Source organism: Indicator indicator, chromosome 26, assembly GCF_027791375.1.
Source record: "Indicator indicator isolate 239-I01 chromosome 26, UM_Iind_1.1, whole genome shotgun sequence".
Classification (NCBI taxonomy): Eukaryota; Metazoa; Chordata; class Aves; order Piciformes; family Indicatoridae; genus Indicator; species Indicator indicator.
In genome coordinates this window covers 12,546,467-12,566,435 of record NC_072035.1, presented here as the reverse complement: position 1 = coordinate 12,566,435, position 19,969 = coordinate 12,546,467, and the positions used below count along the sequence as shown (strand labels likewise).

The 19,969-nt window shown below is 43.4% G+C and overlaps 1 protein-coding gene across 2 annotated transcripts in view; it reads right to left on the bottom strand.

Moving 5' to 3' along the window:
• Nucleotides 1–860: 860 nt before the first annotated feature.
• CIT (citron rho-interacting serine/threonine kinase) overlaps nucleotides 861–19,969 on the bottom strand; it is a 69,373-nt gene continuing 50,264 nt past the window's right edge. For both annotated transcript variants that reach the window (XM_054392506.1, XM_054392507.1), the window contains 24 exons: nucleotides 19,082–19,279; nucleotides 18,404–18,597; nucleotides 17,761–17,896; nucleotides 17,241–17,345; nucleotides 15,745–15,885; nucleotides 15,447–15,554; nucleotides 14,584–14,746; nucleotides 14,174–14,338; nucleotides 12,812–12,949; nucleotides 12,354–12,534; nucleotides 12,066–12,157; nucleotides 11,659–11,763; nucleotides 10,617–10,786; nucleotides 9,459–9,539; nucleotides 9,134–9,269; nucleotides 7,923–8,062; nucleotides 6,969–7,061; nucleotides 4,647–4,755; nucleotides 4,393–4,521; nucleotides 3,501–3,581; nucleotides 2,821–2,899; nucleotides 2,518–2,709; nucleotides 1,382–1,685; nucleotides 861–884 (listed from right to left, as the gene is read on the bottom strand). In XM_054392506.1, coding sequence (XP_054248481.1) covers nucleotides 861–884; nucleotides 1,382–1,685; nucleotides 2,518–2,709; nucleotides 2,821–2,899; nucleotides 3,501–3,581; nucleotides 4,393–4,521; nucleotides 4,647–4,755; nucleotides 6,969–7,061; nucleotides 7,923–8,062; nucleotides 9,134–9,269; nucleotides 9,459–9,539; nucleotides 10,617–10,786; nucleotides 11,659–11,763; nucleotides 12,066–12,157; nucleotides 12,354–12,534; nucleotides 12,812–12,949; nucleotides 14,174–14,338; nucleotides 14,584–14,746; nucleotides 15,447–15,554; nucleotides 15,745–15,885; nucleotides 17,241–17,345; nucleotides 17,761–17,896; nucleotides 18,404–18,597; nucleotides 19,082–19,279 — 3,264 coding nt within the window. The remainder of the gene's footprint in view (nucleotides 885–1,381; nucleotides 1,686–2,517; nucleotides 2,710–2,820; nucleotides 2,900–3,500; nucleotides 3,582–4,392; nucleotides 4,522–4,646; nucleotides 4,756–6,968; nucleotides 7,062–7,922; nucleotides 8,063–9,133; nucleotides 9,270–9,458; nucleotides 9,540–10,616; nucleotides 10,787–11,658; nucleotides 11,764–12,065; nucleotides 12,158–12,353; nucleotides 12,535–12,811; nucleotides 12,950–14,173; nucleotides 14,339–14,583; nucleotides 14,747–15,446; nucleotides 15,555–15,744; nucleotides 15,886–17,240; nucleotides 17,346–17,760; nucleotides 17,897–18,403; nucleotides 18,598–19,081; nucleotides 19,280–19,969) is intronic.

The following is a 19,969-nucleotide window of genomic DNA, read 5'->3' as shown; positions in this document are numbered from 1 at the left end:
CTGCGGTCAGTGCTGAGAGAACACAAGCCTGGCTGTAACTCTTGTCATAGAATAAGGCTCCTTAACTCTTCCTTGCCAAATTTCCAGAGTAATTAACAGCTATTTTGCAGCGTAATCTAAAGGTTTCAGTTAATTTACAAGTGAGGTACAATACACTACTCAGCAAAGCAACCTAAAAGGAGAGAGCAGCCAGTGATGGTGCAGCAGCATGCAGTGAACTGTCATGCAGAAGACCTGGATAAAGTCTTACACCCCAGTAACTTATAGGTAATGCACTTTGTCTCGGGGCCATGGGCTCGTTCAAAGCAGGGTTCTTCCCTCCCCATCAGAGCTGCTCTAGAGCAATTTGAGTGAGAACGAAATAACTTTCAGAAGTGGCAGGTGAACACACTAATCAGAAGTAATTTTTCTTGTGTTCTGTAGAGAACATCCAATCACACCTTCTCTTGAGACTCACTCACCTTGGCCCTTCTCTTTCCAGGCCACAAGGGATTCCCAGCACATCTCACAACTATGATCTGCTAAGGGGTGCTAACCACAGAAAAGACCTGGGGTGGGACTCCAGTCCCGCTTACTTTCCTTGATGAACTACTAGGGACTAAAGTGAATATAAAAAGTTCATGAACTGCTTGAAAGAGTAACAGTAGTACAAAGTGCAAAAACAGGAGTGCAGGAAAGTGCAGAGAAATTAACTGAGATGCCAACAATCTTCAGAAGCGTCACCCTCCTGCCACGGAGTGAGCTGTGGCCCAGCAGTGCTGCGTTGGTAGCTGGGCAGCAGGCTTGGGGAGTGCATATACTCAGTGTATTTCCTTTTTTTTTCCTGCAGGTCAAGATGAGTAACTTTGCCTAGCTGAGACTTACACTGAGGACTGGTCCCAGACCTGGCAGGGAGATAAAACAAGAGTTACACATCACACGTATTTTTCTCACACATGCAGAGGTGCCAGCAGCAGCATTACTCATCTGCTGCTGCTGACCCAGCACCCTTTGCCTGCCCACTTGTAGGGCAGAACTCTCAAACCACCGGCAAAGGCAAGCACAAGCAGCATCACTCCCAGCACAGCAGGCTCCCAGCTTCCTTTCTCCAGACACTGCCCCCTTCAAATCCTCACTAACTTGATTGCTACTGGTAAAGGCACTTTTGCTTTCAGGTCTGGAGGATGTGATCCTGTTCCAGAGTGAAGCTGCTTTTGCAGTTGCAGAACTGGCACAAGGGAAGGTGTTCGCAGGGCCAGTGAGCTACACCCTACATGCTGGGGCTCAGTGGAAGTCGGGGGACAGGATCTGAGATTTCCTTTGCTCTTGTACTTCACAGTGGCACCAGTCCTTGCACAGCTTTTCCTGAGAACAAAAAGTGCTCTGCAGGCTCCTGACTTACCTTATTGACTTGAGCAATAGGCGTTCTAGCCCCGCTCACAGGCATTCGCCCTCGGCTGCTCTCATCGAACAGTCTCCCAGGGGACCTCTCTCTGCGGGTGCTCAGAAGCCGGCCTGGAGACTTCTCCCTCTCCAGGGGTCGCCCAGGTGACTTGTCCCTCCGCAGCTCCGTCCTGCCCTCGCGGTACCGGTGTGGTGTGCTTGGTTCTCGAGGGTGGCTTGGGCCTTCGGGTGGTCCTGGGCTGGACGCTACGCGCTTGGTGATGTGCTCGTTGTATGTAGGGGGGCCTCTCTTGTTCGGGCTGCTGTCATTCAAAAATAATGGACGCGAACCGCTGAGCGACAAAAACCTCACGTCATTTTCTGTTACAGAATTGTAACTGCCCCCAAACACCCAGCAGTGTTCAGGTGAAAAGCACCAGACCTCCCTCAGCCAAGACAGAAAGAGCAAAGGTGTGCTGGTAGCTGAGTGTCCGTCACATCAGCCAAGTGCCTCAGTGGATCGCTAGCTAAGGCTCTGTAACAGAGCTGGCAGCTCCCCACTGGCACACTGCAGCAGCACACACCTGGTGTGGGCCTTTTCACACACAAACTCTTCAGTACCTCTAGAATGCTCAGGGCCAGGTTAGGATGAACTATGACCCTCAGTTTCTCCATTTCCAGTGTGCTACCAACCCCAGAACTGATTCAACTGTCTGAAGTATCGCTGTTCTGCTGAGCAGAACAAGAGCATTTCACTCCTTCCCACTGCCAACTCCCTAAGCCATGCTCATAATTTAAGAGGAAGGGGCTTTTGCTTTAGACATTGTTTCAGTCAATGTCTAAATGTTTAGTGTTCTATCAGCAGTATCTAAGCTCACCCAGCTTTGAAGTCACCGCTACACCCCAATGTAAAAGTGGCTGAAGGCCACAAAGCATTTGTGGAGGAGATTACCCAGATATTCCTACAGAGTTCAAGTTTCTTTCCCTTTGGGTTTTGAAGCACCAGTGACGCTGCTCTCTGTCCCATTCCAGCAATCGGCTGATGCCAGCCTCCATTTCCAAGAATGGAACAAAGGCATCCCACAACACGGAGGGAAAAGCCATTTAGAGCTTTATGAGACACACAGGAACCATAATACACTGAATTCATTGTACCTGCGTGTAGCAGAGGATCCTCTGTGGTGCTGCTGCTGCTGCTCATTGTTGGTCTCCTTCACTAGGTTGCCCTTACAGCAGATCACCCTTAATTTGTCTTGGTAGGAGGAGGCCAAGTAGATTGCTCCAGATGAAATTGCAGGCCCTAGGTACCGTGGATTTGGTATCTCCAAGTGGGCTCGTGCAGGAGTTCTGGGTAAAATTGCAGAACAAGTCTTTACAATGACCACAGGGTACCTTTTCCTGGCAAGGACACAACTCCTCCAGCACACACTGTTCAAAGCAATCAAGAGAACAACTCACCCTAGAGAAGCTCGTGCCTGAATCTCGATGACTTCCAGGGAATTGAAGTGGGTCACAAACAGATAGGGCTCCCTGTAGGCTGGAGGAGCACCACAAAGGCAGGAAAAACACAACATAAAATTCTCTGTTTAAAAACTTCTGAAAAACACCAGTGAGCAGCACAGAGCCTCACAGCCCCAGGAGAAAAGGAGGGAACATTTTCTGTAATGAGGCACAGACACTGTAACTAGGGAGGGAGATGCAAGCTGAAAGAATTGTTGCTTTGAAACGATCTCAAGAATTTGACTAACCAAAGTATCATGAAAAAGGCATTAAAACCTGACTGTTAAATGAACAGAATCCCATTAGGCTGTGGGAACCACACTGACATTATAAATTCTTGACTACTTCAGAAACCTCCAAGCATCATTAAAAATTCCACTGGCCAGTTTAGTTGCTGCCAAGCCAGAAAATATTAAGGAAATGAAACTGGGGTTTAGTTTTCCTCAGCGCTTCCAAAGGTTTTCCATTTCCATTTATTTATTATTTACATCTTAAATCATGGGGAAATCTCCACAGTTTCTGACAGTCAGGAGAGGAAAGAGGAAATGGAAGTGCTGAGTGAAGAATATTCACCCCACAGGGGTGCTTCCTGCTTTCAGTAATTGCCATAATCCAAGTGAATTTCCCTCAGCACCTACCAAAAGCTAAGGGCAGGCGATTCCATTTCAGGTCGTCTGTCCTACTGCGTCTTCCATAGGAATCCACAAAGACACCAAACTCTGCCAAGAAAAGTCACAGCATGTCATGAGCATGCACCTTCATTCCTTTGGTTTTGAAAGGACAAAGGCAACCTGGGCTCATTAGCAGCAGCAGGGTGCTCACTATGCTGCAAATCCCTGAGTGCCATGAATTATTTAACTGATGTGGAATTGTGTAGATGTGGGAGTACCTTCTGGACCAAGAGCTCCTGCATTTCTAGGTGTCTCTCTAGCTGTTTGGGGAAGATTCTTTAATCTACAGCTTGGGAAGACTACAGGACTCCTACTGCTACTCACTCAACACTACTGGTAGTGGGCTTTTCAAGACTGCATTTCCCTGACACAATCCCAGGGGGCCAACAAAGGCAGCTAAATGAAAAAAACTGATACCCTCTTTTATGTCATCACAAGATTAAAAAGTCTCAGCTGCCTGTATGGAAGCCAGACAAGAAAGCTGAAGATTGGAAACCCTGAAGGTTTTATCAGGATAATCCAGCACCTGTTGGCACAGCCACTGCAATCCCTTCCTTCCAGGCACAGATGCCTACACCTGGCAACTGAGCTGCAGGCTCAGGGAGCTTTTAAGCCAGGAGTGAGCTGACCAAAAGCCTCTCAGCAGGCAAGATCAGAAAGTGCTATTTTAGCGCTGGTGTCTTCTGCATCTGCTGCTTGAACCAGCAGCCACAGCTCTTCAGGGCTTTTAGATTCACAGGCTTCAACAACTCTTTGTTACAGGAGCTACAAAGTCAACTCTCTTCAGTTCTCCTTTACAACAGTACTTGGGTACCTTCTGATGGTTCGTGTACCGGAGAGAACCATGCCACAGACCTACCATGGAAACACAGCAGATACTCCTCCCTCTGCCCTGCTGGGTTCACTTGGATGATACTGATTGGAAAACTGTTGGTGGAAGCAGCGAACACAGCAGAGGCCAAAGTATGGTCATTTTTATCCAGAAACTCTGCAAAGAGAATGGAGTACAACAGCTCCATCAGCACCAATGCTTTTTCATAAACTGCTCTAGAAAAGCCCCACCCAAAGAATCTGTGGAGTCACACAGTGTGTTCCTCAGGAGGTGCCTCCTACCCTCCAGCGTGTACTGCTTCATCTCAATCTCATAGAACTTGTTGGTTCCAATGATGATGCTGTAAGTGGTCAGATGGATACAGCTGCAAGGCTCAGAGGTTTCAATCTCCTGGAAAAGAGGAAAGTACAGACCACCATCAGTTCCCTGTAACAGCTTTTACCTGTTCTGAAGGGTTATGTTTTGCACACTTGTCTGTATACAAGGGAGACACAACAAGATCAAAGTCACCAACAGTCTCTAAAGCACATGGAAAAGTACTCTTTGCTAGAAGAAAAAGGTTTGTTGTGTTGGAAGTGATACTTGCTTGAAATATAGATCTGCCTATCAACTCAACTCCAGGTGTGAGCCCTGGTAAGAACCTCTTCCTTTTGGAAGAATACACTATTCTGGAAGATATCCTTCTGCTCGGTAGCTCAGGGGTTTCTGGAGCAGCAGGGAGTGGGTTCTTTATGCTATGTCACAGCCATGCCAATGACTGCTTGCCTGAACAGTGTCTGGAGAGGACACTGACCAGGACTGAGCAGTTAAATAACAGACTTGTCACAAGGAAGTCAACCAGTCAGAGCTGCCCCAGCTCCAGAGCAGCTGTGCTAGAGCAATCACTACCTAGCCTGCACATCACCAGGAATCAGGGCAGCTGCAAGACAGACAGAGAGAATCCTAAGATAACTGCAGTAGGATTGAACCCAGTCAAGTCCCAAACTCTTTGTAACCCACAAAACAAAACTCTTGTCTGTCACTGATATTGTTCCAGCAAAAGTCCACTCCCTAAGGCACCTCTGCTCTTAATATGCTTCAAAACTAGCTTGATGGCTCCTTAAGCAAAAAAATTCAAACACAACCTTCTTCCTCTTCTGTACAACGTAACACAGAGATGTTGTCCACCAAGATCTGAACAGGGAGGATAGCTCTGCACATTAGCCTCACACCCCTCACAGATCCCCAGACCTCCTGAGGACAAGATTCCTTGCATCATTCCTAGTTTATCTGGAAATTCAGTTGGCAGAATGGAAGAGCATATTCTGAGCTTGCTGCCATTTTGTTAGGATCTAAACTGATGGTCTGGATCAGTGCAGATAAGGAAAACCTGCTTCAAGAACACACCTTTGCATGTAAACCCTTGTCAAGGCACTTGGTGCCATGGAGGTGAGTGGCAGCACAAACAGTGTACAGCAACTGCACCTCTTCAGTGTCTCTGCTGGCTGCAGCTCCATTGTGGGCAAGAGCTGCTATCAGATAAAAGCTCAGAGGTATTCCAGGTTTGTGGCATCCACATTGTTTGTGCCAAGATCTCCATCAAACACGTCTTTACTTTCAAGGAGTCCAGCATCTGAATGAGTGTGCTGACTCTGCTTCCTTACAGCAGCACCAGGGGAGCAGACAAACTGAACTGGTGCCTTCAGAGCAACCTGCAGAAGCTCACAGAGAGATGCAGCTTGGCCTGAACATCCCTTAGTTTGTGAACTGGAGAGGACATGAGTTGCTGGGTACCAGCCCATTTTAAAGCAGGCAGCGTTCTCTCTGTTCTGAGGAAAGCTCCCTGTTACCACTTTGGGTTTTTTTCCTATGTATGAGCATGTAACATTTATTCATGGCAATTCACTGGACTTGTCCTTGAGGGGAGCAGTGAGTGAGGTACTCAGAGTAGCATCTGCCTGCAGCTGGCTCTTTGAAGAAGAGCTGCAGCCCTTCTGCTTTTCATACCCACATATGGCAGGACGAAGTAGTGTGTGTACCAGTACAGTACTGGTCTTTGGGGGTAGGCAGGGTTAGCTATAGAAGAGTTGTACACACAGCTCTGCACACAAGATCCAGGTCTCACTGCCTTGTTTGCTGGCCAGGAGAAAGTACACATCTGTCAGAGTAAGTATGGGAAACAGCTGCTTCATCCTGGGATGCAAATAATACCAAACACCCCTTGACTTTCACTGGTACAGTAAACAAATTCAGACACCCATTTCTTCCTTCATTGCAAAGAAGAGAGAAGTCATCTCTTAGGAGTTTCTCCAAAGACAACAGAGGAAAGGGAACACTTAAGAAGTGCTTAAGAAGTAAACAAGTGAGGGTATGATTACAGCTGAGTCCAGCATCTCAAAATTCATCACAGTTCTGTTCTGCACCTCCCCAAATATGCCACCTCTTATTAAAGGAAATTGCTGCCTACTCCAGCTTTAGTCAGCACAACGCTGCAATTTGTTATCATTTTAACTGGCAAACAAATGTTCTCACGCAAGCAAGAAGGTTAAGATGTTTGTTCCAAAGCCAAGTCTTAGAGCAGTGTGTGAATTCCCTTCGCTGCTGAAGGGCACTGCTAAGCTTACCTTTCTGATACAGAACTTGCTCAAGCTCTCATTGTAGCGCAGAACAACCACTTTGTTAGGCATGGCTGCACAGATACAAAGACTGTTCTCAACCTGTAAAGAAGATCACAGTAGAGTGACACAGAGAGAATTCTAATGCTGAGCCTGTGGAGCAGAGCTAAGCACCTTGTGCCACAAAAAAAGAACTTTGCAGAGATAAGTACATTTTTAATAGGGTAGTTACTGTGAATTAGTGAAATAATCGAAAGCCTCTTCACGTTCTCAAAAAAGAATGCAAATTTTAACTGCTTCTGTGATTTCTTTTATGCTTGAAAGAAGTTAATAAAAAATTAGGAGGTGTTCCATAGAAAAACGTTTTATTAAAAGGGATAAAAAATTCCAATGGGTTATGTCTATGTTTTAAGCCCTCAAATGGTTATCTTAAACGTTGCCTTGAACTGAATGATGTTCAGTTTGTTATCAAAGCAGTCTGTAGAAGTAATGTTAATGAGAATTTTTACTTTGGCTTAACTGTTCCCTACTGAAACTAGGGATTTATGTAAATATCAAGAGTCACCAAGTGACGCAAACACTTCAGTAGATTTGCCATCCTGGGAGCTGTCATGTGACATTCAAGAGCAAAGAGTGGATGGAATTCACTGATTATAAATCTCAAAATGCAAGTCAGCTGTGAGGAAGCAGTTAACATGCTATGCTGTACTACTTAGCATGTAGCAGTTTAAGCTAGATCATCAGCATCTCATCCTGACTGGATTTATTCATATCAGCAGTAGGTCCTCCCCCCATTGTGTCCAGCTCAACCTCACTTTAGCCTCTACTCTTTTCATTTGAAGATTAAAACAAGAATATAGACCTTGGATTTGTTGCCAGTGAAATGGAGATGCTGGTTTGGTTAGTATTATACTCAGTGCAGTCTAAAGGGTGGTCTCAGGGCATGAGGGAGCTGTATCCTACCTTGCCAGCAGCAAAAAGGTGACATCCTTTGACAGCCTCAAAGACATTTGGTGAGACATCAGGCTGGGCTGGGAGGTGAGACTGGGCTAGAGATTGCTTCACTTTCTTTACATCAACAAGACACAGAGCCCTTTCCTCTCCTGGAAATAAAAATGGTTACATTTTGTTAAGGGAAAACTCCCTATTCTCTACAAAGGTCTGTTCTGTTACCTAAGCAGCAGCTTATCATGACAGGCTGTTGCTGTGGTAACAGTCACAAGGTACCATCTAGAATCTATTCCATATTATTCCTATTAAAAATGAAACAGAAAACTTACAAAAAACCAACTACACAGTACAGGCAGTAAACCCAATGGGAGAACAACCATTTTCTCCATGCATTATTAGTGTTGCTAAGGTCTAGAAGATCTCAGTAACAGTGACCTCACTAGGACACTAATCATAATCAGGCAGGAAGTTTTATTTTACCCTTCAGAAAGTCTTAAAGCAAAAGCTGCCTCAGCCTCTCTGTGCCAACAGAACCAGTAAAGGATTTCTAAGAGGTGCCCTAACAAATTGCATTACAGACCCAGCCTAATTCCTCTCAGAAGTTTAGTCATACAGCAACAGCCTGCTCCTAATTTTGTGTGAGATTTTATTTTTCCAATTGCTTTTTTCTCTACCACCCTAAAACTAATAATGCATGGACAGCTTAAATCTTAGCAAGGGGAAAAATGCAGAAGAGAACAAGAGACAGAATTTGTTTTCCACTCCCTACAAATGTCATACAGGCACTTGATAATTTGGGCTTTCAGATGAAGATACACCCTAATGTTCAGCATGCCTACATTAGTGTAGGAAGGAATATCTCTGGAAAACCACAGATGGAGAGATTAAAGCTGGTGCCACAGTGATTAGGGAGAGAGAAGCTCTCTGATCAGCTCAACACTTTTTGAACTGACAACTAACCCCTAAGCTGGAAATGTTTTGTCTCTGGTTCTCTGAAGGTTTAACCAAGCCTTCATTCATATATTCATTTACAAGATGGCCTCAGATGACACCCTGTAAAGCACAGTTTGCTGCTCCCTGACAATACACTGATGAAAAGAGAGGCAGAAAAGCCCATCATGAATCCAGAGGGAAGCCCAGCCCTCCGTCACAGCAGCACTCCTTGCAGTGCAAAGCCGTTACCACACATTTGCTGCAGCACAAACACTAACACATTTCCCTACCTGCTATCATGAGTAGCTTCTCCAGATCCTTGATGAGGTGAATTTGGAAGACAGCTCCCATTCCTGGGATGTGCGTTAAGGAATTCTTCAGTACATTCAGGGCATAGAGACCTTCTTCTGCACCCACCAGTACTACCTACAGTGACAACAGGAGAACAATAGCACTGCATGAGGAGAACAAAGAATGCTCCAACAGCAAACATGGACATTACTGTTTACCAGCAAAGAGGAAACCCAACCAAACTACACCTCTTGCCATTAAGACACCACTCCCATGAATGAAATACCCAGCACTCTGAAAAGCCCAGCAGAACATTATCTTTACCTGGTCACTGAAGGGCATTGTGCAATTTATATCCAGACGGTCTTCACCCTCCAGCTTCAGCAGGGAGTTTCCAAGCAACTTCTGCAAATGATAAGAAGATATTTTGTTTGTTGAGTTAATCTTTATCTCTTTCTCTATTGATATTTTAACAATGTAAGGTCATCACTTAAAGACAGGCAAAAAGCTTGGCACAGACTTTCTCAGAAAGGAAAGAGTTGCAGGGATACTTCCTACAAAAGAATCAGTAAACTTTTATCTACCTGAAACACAAATCAGGCAAACTGATCTGCATTAACCTAGACTCAGAGAGAACCTATTGCTGTCCCTATCCATTCCTCTTCTTCATGTCTCCTGCAACGGAGCAGTGACAATTTCCCAGAGGAAGGATTAAAAACAGTGCAAAGGTTGGTGGGAGCATGTCTTTTTCTCAGAGGCAAAAGGAATGCCAGCATGAGAAAAGAGAGGATTTCCTGCCAGTTAGGTACTCCCTACCTCCAGAGCTAACAGTCTAATACACAATGCCGTAGAACCAAAGCTGCCTTTATCAGAACACAGTGCAACAATGATGAAAGAGGATATCCAAAACCAAACCTCAGACAGAATAAAACATAAAACTAAAAAAAACAAAACAAAACAAAAAAACACCAAAAAAACCCCAACCCCACGCACCCTCCCCCAAAGAAACAAAACCCCCAACTCCATAAGAATGGGAGAGGAGAGAGATTTTTGCTTGTTTCTTTTGAGGTTTGCCCATTCCACATGGTAAGTACATTGTAATATTGGACTTGGTCTAGTTGATTGCTTAGGGCTGGGTGATCAGTTGGACTGGATGATCTTGGAGGTCTCTTCCAACCTGGTTGATTCTATGATTCTAAACCAGGTCCTAACTGCTCTTTCTTCCTTTTCTGCTTGCTGGAACTAGAGAGATACAATTTTGGGACCCTCTTGCTGCACTCCCCCAGTCCAAAGCAGAGTGCTGCAATATAAAGCATCAGCCTCACAATGAAGTTATTCTTGGTACTCCTATCATAACTCACAAGGCGGAAGTAATAACTTACCTCTGGTCACACCTCTGTATGTCAATTACCGAAAACATATTTTTCACAACTCTGCTCCCTCCCAGAATATTTTATTATTAAATGAAACTTTTATACTCACAGCATCAGCCTCAGCTTTTTCTCTGGAAACTCTCCCACCTGCCACTACTGATTCCAGTGCTGTGACCCAGCGCTGTTTGTCAGGGAAGCTGGGTGCTAACAGGTAGAGTGTTCTACCAGGCCAGCAAGTGGTGTGTGGATGAGACTCCAATTTTAGGATATATGGCACATCTGAGATGTTATATAGATAGAATAAGACTTAGATTAGTTTTTGGTATATTGTCAGTGGACTTAACATCAACACCTTTCAGCCTCATTGGAGAGAAATTGTATTTATCATGATGTGTTACCATGGCAATTTCTACACAGGCTGCTCCTTTACAGATCCTGCCCAGTCTAGCTACTTTAAGCTAAATATTAGCTGGATGTATGCAATCCATACAGGCAATGCAGTCTTTACTAAATAAAAATAATAATTTCCTGCCTTTTTACTAAAAGAGAAAGAAATTCCATTGTGAAAAAATAAAAGTACAAGAACAGCCATTTGACTAAAGTTTTCCCTGTACTGTTCAGGAAAAAAAAAATCTGTAAAAACTGCTTATGGAAACCTTTGTTTTTAACAATCTGCATCCTTTAATGTTGAAGTCAAGACATACATCATCTTTCATCAGTTCTATTCATTACATACAAATCAAAACATCAACATTTTTTCATAATAAGAGACTGTACACACCCCACAGTATTTCTAAGGTAATGATTTTCTGCTTAGAGCACAATGGTGGCATGAATTATGACACTTCACACTTGATAGAGCATTGAGAGACTGAAATAAACCGAGTGCTTTTAAGTGTGTTACAGAACTCTTCCAGTTTACTTCCACTTGGCTCGATGATTCAATAACTCAGAGTTCAGCTACCACGACACAAGTAAAGCCTGTGTGTAACCAGATCTAGATGACTACTATTCACCTAATTCAAATAGAGGTAACCTCGAGATTACACAGTTACAGAGTAAGTTAAAGGAAGGAAATTCTGTTCAAGCAGAATGCCACTGACAGCCAGACAGAGGAAATCCACTCGACCTCATCTACGTAAGATTCTCACCTGTCTTTGCTGTATTGGTAAGCTCAGTAGCTCCTACAGCTCCATGCACAGTTACATCACCATCGGGAAGGCAAAGCTCAAACTCCTCCAGAGGCCGTTGTCCAGCTGCAGAGAGAGGGGGAAGACAGATTAAGGAAAAAAAAAAAAAACAACCAACCAAAAACCAACCAAGTAGCAAGAAAGTAACTGTGATAGCAAAATGGAGTGGATATACATGGGATGTTTCACAGCTGGGCTGTTACAACATAACAGCTAATAAAACAACATTGCCTTATTACAGAATATTTAGCCATATTAGAATATTAGGTATAGCCACAGCAAACAGTAACAATCTCTAAGCCTCTCAAATCACCAAAGGGTAGCTGAAGATTTTTAAAAAAATGTTCTTCCTAGAAATGCTAAGGTACCTTCTCTTGCTTCTGCATCATAAATGAGCACTTTGGTTCCTTCCAGGACAATATACTTCCTGTCCCAGCCCTGCTGCCCACGTTTATTATTCCTGAGGAAAATAAGCACAAAGCCACATTGTATTTTCTGCTTGGATTCAGAATAAAAGCAGCAATGCAACTCCTAGAAAGAAACTTCAGTGGCAGTAACTGCAAAGGGCACATATTGATTATCACAGCATAAGAGCCAGGATAATATAAGGAACTATTCCAAGTATTTCAACACCTGACATAGCATCATGTTTATACCTTGGCACCTTCATCCATCCCTCAAGACGCAGACTGCTGCTTGGCTCCTTCAGCTGCAGACCAGGAGAATTCATTTTATCCCGGCAGAAAGCTTCAGAGAAGTGTGTGGCGTATTCTGCTGGCAGTCCACAAGTAGCTGGCAAGCAAGTTGAGCATTTTGGGTGACACATCACCTGGCATTCTGACAAGAGGACAGAGAAAAACTTCTGTTAAATGACAAAAATTCACGACACAGCTGCCTCAACTTCTAACACACAAAACCCCAGGCTTTTCCAAGAATCTCCTCCTAGTCCGAGCCCATCAGACGTTTCCTGGCGTGGAATGTTTGCACCAACTAGTTTCAAAGTCTTCATGCTGGGACTTTCCTTCAGCTTTCACTGAAAATCTGTTCTAGCTGGCTGATGTTTTGTTGTCCCACCTGCCATAAGGGACACCTGATGCACACGCTCTGCCCTCACCGAGACACTTGGAGGCTTGCCGGCCGAAGTGCACGGTATCCAGGCACACGGCACACTTGGTCGCCCTCATGTTCAGCCCCACGTTGAAGCGGTGTGGGATGTTGTGGTGCATTCGCTCCTTCAGGCGTCGGCTGTACTCTGCAAAGCACAGAATTCGTTACTGGGATGAGAACGCTGATAGGGATGAAGAATCATAGCAGGGAATTGGCATTTTAAGGACAAGGTAATAAAAAGTGACTCCGTCTCTCTGTTGAAGCCTGGCGGAACGTAGGCACTGTTTTCCTTTGCAGTCTGTAAACCTCAAGCTACATCATTGCCACCTCAGTAATTGCCTTATACAGATGCACAGAATGTGCTGCTTGAGAGCAGACTGTGGAACTGAAGTGGCAAATGTTTGGTGTACCAAGAGTATGTCAATCAAACCATCTTGAGTTCCAGTCTGCACTCAGCTCCAGTTCTTAGCATGTGCTAGCTAAACTAATCTCTCAATTTTGCTTACAGCTAACAAACCTTTCAACACCTTTACTGCTGTAATCAATACACAGCAGGCCTTTCTCATACAGCCTTCCTGCTAACCATCAGTGCCAGCATATCTTAGAGCACACCAAAAATCCCTCTTAGTGGATCTACATCAAGAAAAGTTCATCCTTCAAGGCATGGTCTTCTACTAAGGAATATGATTCTCTTCCCTGTTCATGATCTGCCTCTGAGGACGTCTCCTCATGCCAATGTTACCCATCCTCACAGCACCCTGTGCCACCCCAGCTATATGTGATGGCTGGACTAGTTTCTGGGTTCTAGCTTTTTCCAGCTAAAGGCCAGAGGTTTTAGTTTAGGGTCTCAGGGTCCAACAATCACTCTGGAATACTGGTTAGCTAAGAATAAATGAGCAGAGTGCTCAACCCTTGAACTTTTTTCTGATGATATCCTCACAGATAAGGAAGTGTATTCCCTTTTTTTCTAGCTAATAGTTTATTCACATCATCTTTGACGTAGTATCTTCCTTTCAGGCCTAACTAAAGGTTTTTTCCCTTTAGAAAAGTCTTGATATAATCTTTCTGCTTAGCAGAACAAGTCTGCATTTTAAACAAGTGAAAATGTTAACTGCTAAGGAAACATCCATAAATCCCTTTGGTCAACGCGGAGTAGTACAGAAAACGTATTCCTTTGAAAAAAAAAAAATAAAACATGCTCTTAAAGCAACTCAGATTAATAATTGTCCAAATTAAATTCTATAATCCAAAGAATTTTAAAATAAAACTTACCATCTAATATTCTTACAAAGGAAAAAAAAAAATAAAAGATATAACATTGTAATAGTAGACAGAAAAATGATAACAGAGAAGTTCACCAAGAACCTACCCTCTGGTGTGGAGGTCTCCTTCCTGCGACTGGAGGGTGGAGCTAGCAAACTGATTGGAGTAGGCTGGTGCTCTGGGGAGCGGACTATGGCAGACATGATGATCTGCTGCCTGGCTGTGGCTGGAGTAGATGGATGAGGGTGGTCTGATATTTTCCGATGAGCAGCTATAGACGAGATAAATGCCACCCATTAACATCACCAGCATGAAACACACATTCACAGCAGTGGTTCTGTGTAACCACTCAATGGTTACCACCCACAGAAAAAGGTGTAGCTTTATAGCACCTTCACAGCAGCAGGTAAGAATTTAAACAAGGTGTTACTGCTCTAGTGGCACACAATTAAAGGCACGTTTATAGACCAAGAACTTGTGCCTCCTTCCAGATTCAGCTTTTCTGTTAACCCCTACCTTCTTCACGAGCAGATCTGAGTTCAATGCGTGTTTTCTGTAGAGCCTCCTCCAGCTCAGCAGAACGAGCCTTCTCCTTCTCCAGTGCCACTTTCAGCTCATTGTATTGCAGGGGAACCTGTGTGGGTAAAGAAGGGTCCTCTTTCCGCCGACTAAACAGGCCCTAGCAACAGAAACACACAGACAACTCCTAACTCCTAGTAAAAGATGGCTTAAACTAGGCAAAGTGAAACTAGCTAGTGGCAGTCCGGCCAGAGGGCCTAATGGCAATTCTGAGATGAATGGATTTTTAGTTTATATTGGCACTGGAGAGAAAAATGCTGAGATATGGGTTAAAGAGGGACGTACATTACCTGTCAGTACTCACACCTTGAGTTTCCAAAAGCATCTAAACAGAGGATCTCAAAAGAGGTGGTTAAAATTAAGTTTCTTAATTCAAAATGACAGAATGGCTTATGATGAAGATGTGACACGAGTCACACCGCCTGCCTAATCAGTCCTATGCTGCAACTACAAGACAGCCACAGTATGTCCATATACACACAGACATACTTACCACTAAAAAAACCCCAAACCAAAAAGCGTGGTTAAAATTCTGTATTCCCACAGCCTCACTGAGGTATAGCTAATGGGTTGTAACCTAAGTATAGCAGGAACAACAAAATACTGGGAAAGCCACAAAAGAAACCAAAACAAAAAAAAAAAAACAACCACATTCTGCCTAGTGAAGTTTGTGTTTAGCAACTCAAAAAGCTTAAATGAGGACACAAAGAAAGATAAAACAGAGTATTATGAATACACAGAACATAACTAATCACAAAACCAGCATTTCATTCCATGCCTCTCAAACCTTTTTCACCCACCTTTTTCTTTTTTGCTGGTTGGTCCATCTTTGCCTGCAGGAAATCAATGAGTTTGGTTTGCTGAGAAATAGTGCCCTCCATTTTCACTTTCTCATGGGAATAAAGAACCTGTGAACCACACATACAAGAAATTCCATCTTACTACAAGAAACAGATAACTTAATAGCAGAACAGAGCTAAAACAACAGCTTAAGCAAAGTGTCACACAGAAACAGTAGATCTCATCCTAAAGCCCCACAGCAAACTGGGTTTTAAGACAGGGAGCGTGCAGTCCTGCCCGCTGCTTCCTCACCCTCACCTGAATGTTTTCCAGCTGATACTCAAGGTCACTTCTTTCAGTCTTCAGAAGATCTGCTCGATCTAGAGCCTCTTGCAGACCTTGAGTTAGACGGAAGATGTGATTTTTCTGTAGGTCCATTTGCTGCTGCAGCTTTGCCTGCTGTTAACAGGAAAACAAAGGCCAGTGTTGTTTGCTTGTTCTTAAAACAAAGCTATTAAAATATCATCCTTCTTTGTAAAATAAGCATCACTGCACAACTTAGAAGTGACAAAACAATTCTTTAATTGTTTTAAAAGCTGGAAAATGACAACATTCTAGAAGCTTTCCTTCCTTTCAGAACACATCATGACTAAACAAGCATTTCTGAGTAGTGTGTTCCTATTAATCCATAGCAACACCATTTCTTTCGACTGCATGTTCAAGTTTTTGGCCTCTAAGCATTTAAAATCTTGTAATTTTTAATTACTGCACCTAGGTGAAGAATTTCTTGATGCCATTTTCTCAAGCTCTCTCTACAATAACCAGAAGCCTTCCTTCCTATAAACCAGGATAAACTTCTTCCTTTACAGTGACATCAGGCAAGTAAAATTACACCCAATTGTTTATATCTTTGTCTCCAACTTAACAGAAAAGGGCACATGACAACTACTCCTAGTTCAGGTTTTATACTTTCTTGATGCGAAAGTCCTTGAGTGTGAAAACCATGAACACTCATGTGTTACAAAGCAAGAGCCAGAAATCTTTCACTTTGATGTATAATGGAGTTCTTGGCTCTGGGATAACTTGTCAGTACCTGAAGTACACCACAAAGTCTAATTGCCATTTCTAATTGCCTGTAAGCAATTAGAATGCCTGTAAGCATCCCTCCCCTGAAATCCTCCTCTGCAACCTGTGCCCCACTACCCAACTCTGGCTGCCTGTGTTCAGTGTCTCACTGTTAGGGTGCAGGTAACCTTGGCTCGGACTGTAATGATTCAAGCTCAATTATGGGAAAAGAGCTGCAAGAGGCCTCCCCTGTGGCCTCCACTCATGCCCCCTTAGCACACTGGCCCCAGAGCTGGTTTTAAGTTATAGTCCTTGCACATGGTCTGGTCAGAGCTATGTTGTAAAAATGCTGTGCCTGGGCATGGACCTTGCCTTGCAAACCTGAGCTAGAAAGTGCCTTATCACTGTAGGCTTCTATATGGATGAACCTGCTGGCCTTTACCAAACTCACTCTGCTCTTCTCGTTCAGGTATTGTGGCTCTGTGTCCACTGGCTGCAAGGTCCCTGTCCTTGCCTGAGATGCTGTCACCCTTGGCTCCTAGCTCACCTTCCCTTGGGCAGCAGTTTACTGCTCTCTGACATGGCTGCACACTTCACAAAGCTTTAAGTAAAATCGTGACCTCCAACTTTATAAATCTCCCCAGTTACACAGAAGAAAGATGGATGTGTAACACTGCTTATCACACAACTTCCCCCTCTCAAGATGTGGATTCTTCTTCTGAAGTTATAACAGGAATTTCCAAGGTTACCTCCTCCAGAAGCCTCTGCTTGAGCTCCCTTTCTGTCTCGAGCTTCTGTTGTAAACTGCGTGCATTCATCTCCAACATAGCATGCTTCTTCTCCAGGTCATTGAGCTAGGCAGGTGGGAGAGATGGTCAGAATGACACTGAACACTAAAAAAACATAGCATTCCACAAGCGCAAAATCCAACATCCAAGCACAAACTAAAGAAAAATTGTACAATTATCCTTTACTTACAATAAGGAGGAAAACCAACAAAACAACATTTTTGGAATGCCATTGCTCAAATGCAGATATAAAGTTATTGAAGGATTTTACTGTACACTCCAGGCATCAGAGACTGCCTTCTGCTTTAGTCTTTTTCAAAAGGAAATCCAGGGTCTTTGGCTTCAAGACAGAATTCTATTCTATGACATCCAGCCTTTTCTCTATCTTCAAAAAGCTGCTCAAGGCCACACTTCTACAAGCAATAAGCTCTAAAAAAGTATCTATTCTAATTATGAAAGTCTAGGGTTGAAAGTTACTTACCTTATCAGAAAGGCTCTCAGCTTTGAGTTTTTGTTCCTTCAGTGCTTGCTGGAGGGCTAGAATCTCTGCCTTGTGTTCTTTGACAGCTAGTTCTACCACCTGGCGAGATTCAGTAATACGCTGATCTGCTCTCACTCTGCATTAAAATGGAAGACAAATGTTATCTAACTCCTTTCTGGGCTTGACCTCTTCCTAGCATGCTGTAGCATCAGTAACTCTTTCAGTGGTTTGCCTCAAACTCAAGATGTTACTTTACATAGCCAGACTGTTTGCTGCAACACTTTTCTATTACATAACCCTGTCCCTGCCCCTGATAGAACTATGGCCTCAAAATTCTGAGACCCCACAGGAACAGTTAGGAGCAAAGACTATTTTTCAACATAATAAAGTAGAAGACACTAAATGAAGACATTTCTAAGTTGCAATGATAAATACCACTCCCCATGAATCGCTCACTCTCAAAGAAACAAAAGGAACAGTATCACTGCTGAATGACTATTAACTAATAAACCATTTTTAGAACTACCTCCCAAGAATTTATATTTAGTTCCAACTCCCATATCCTATTCTAAATATAGGCTTTGTACTATCTTCTATAGAGCATTTTCATAAAAGTTAATAAAATAAGGAGGGGGAAAGAGACCTGCTCTGTTTCTCAGTATCCAGCATCCTCTGCAACTCTCTAACTCGACATTCAAACTGGGACTTCTCATCCCCTAGAACATTTCTCCATGCTTCCCACTGACGCTCTTTCTCCAAGAGTTCATCATTCAGGGCCTCCAAGTCCATTACTTGCTCTTCCAGCATCGTACATGTTGTCTTCAAGGCCTCCATAGTCTAAAAATAAATCCTCCTATCAATTCTCACATCCCACATCAAGCGTGCACTTTAAGCTTCAGCCTTACCATTTAAATTACAGTACATGCAAATTGGCAGCAAACATAAGCTGGTAAATCACAACCCATTTATTTCAAGGCTTCCATACATTCACTTGTGATTGCTGTTAATGTCAGTTCTAGCTCATTATGAAAATTTTGAAATTTCCAGGGTCACAACATTAAAGTGATTAATTCTAAATTACAGTATCTTCAGAGTGCAGAATTTCTAAATAAAACTGCAGGAAAACAGAATGGGAAACACCAAAACTCTTCGTTCACTCAGCTGCTCCAGGATGAAAGGCTTAATTGAAAAATGGTTTAAGCCATTGTCCATGGAAGTATATTCACTCCCTAGAGGTTTCCAGGTTAAAAAGAATTTCTACCTTTCAGATAATCAGCCAGCTATCACAAAGAGATTGCCATCCAGACTGATAAAGCCTTACCTGTTTCTGACTGGTAAGCTGCATCTCTCTCTCAGTGATCTCCCGACGGAGATGGTCAACCTCACTTCGCAACTGCACCACCTCATCGTTGGCCCCTGAGGCCTCATCAAGTTGTTTGGACAGGAAGAAATTCTGATTGTTCAGTTCTGCATTGTCTTCAGTGAGCTGGTTCAGCTGCTCTTCCAAATCTGTAATCACCTAGGAAGAAAAATAAATTAGATTACATGTCAGTGAGTACAGACATTTGAAGAAGTGTTCTTCCCTCAGAGCCATTTATTGCCAAGCAAAGAGAGAACCTGACCCAAGGAGACAACCTGGCCTTTAGTTTTCCAAATTTAAACAAAAGCAATATGGTAGATTTTATGCACAGGAGTGTACCTCAGTTAGGAAGAGAGTTTTGTTTCTTAAAGAAAACAGCTTGACTTTTTTGATTTGGTTTAGAGTATAAATATGCTGTAATGCAATTTATTGTCCAAGAGAGAACTGGCACATCTAAAGCAGTGGATCGGGAGCCAGGAGTTCTGGTTGTGTTCTCAGACCTGCTGCTGACTTAGTGTGCCTCTGCCAAGAGCACTTTACCTTTTTTTGACCAAATTTCCCCTTAAGTAGAATAAGAATAATACCCCAGAAGGGCTTTCAAAGGTGACATTTAAGAACACTGAACAGGAGGTGCAATGGAGGCAGTATAGTCTGAGGAATCTGCCTACCAGTTGTTTATACGGCTGTATGTAACCCTGTGTGTAACCAGGGAAAAGAGAAAAATGTTAAGAGATACATTCCATCAAAGTAACAGGGTTCTGGAACAGCGTTATGGATGACAGCACAGGATATATGAAGAAAGAAAAAAGTGTGGCAACAACAGACTAACAAAATCACTGAAAAGCAAAG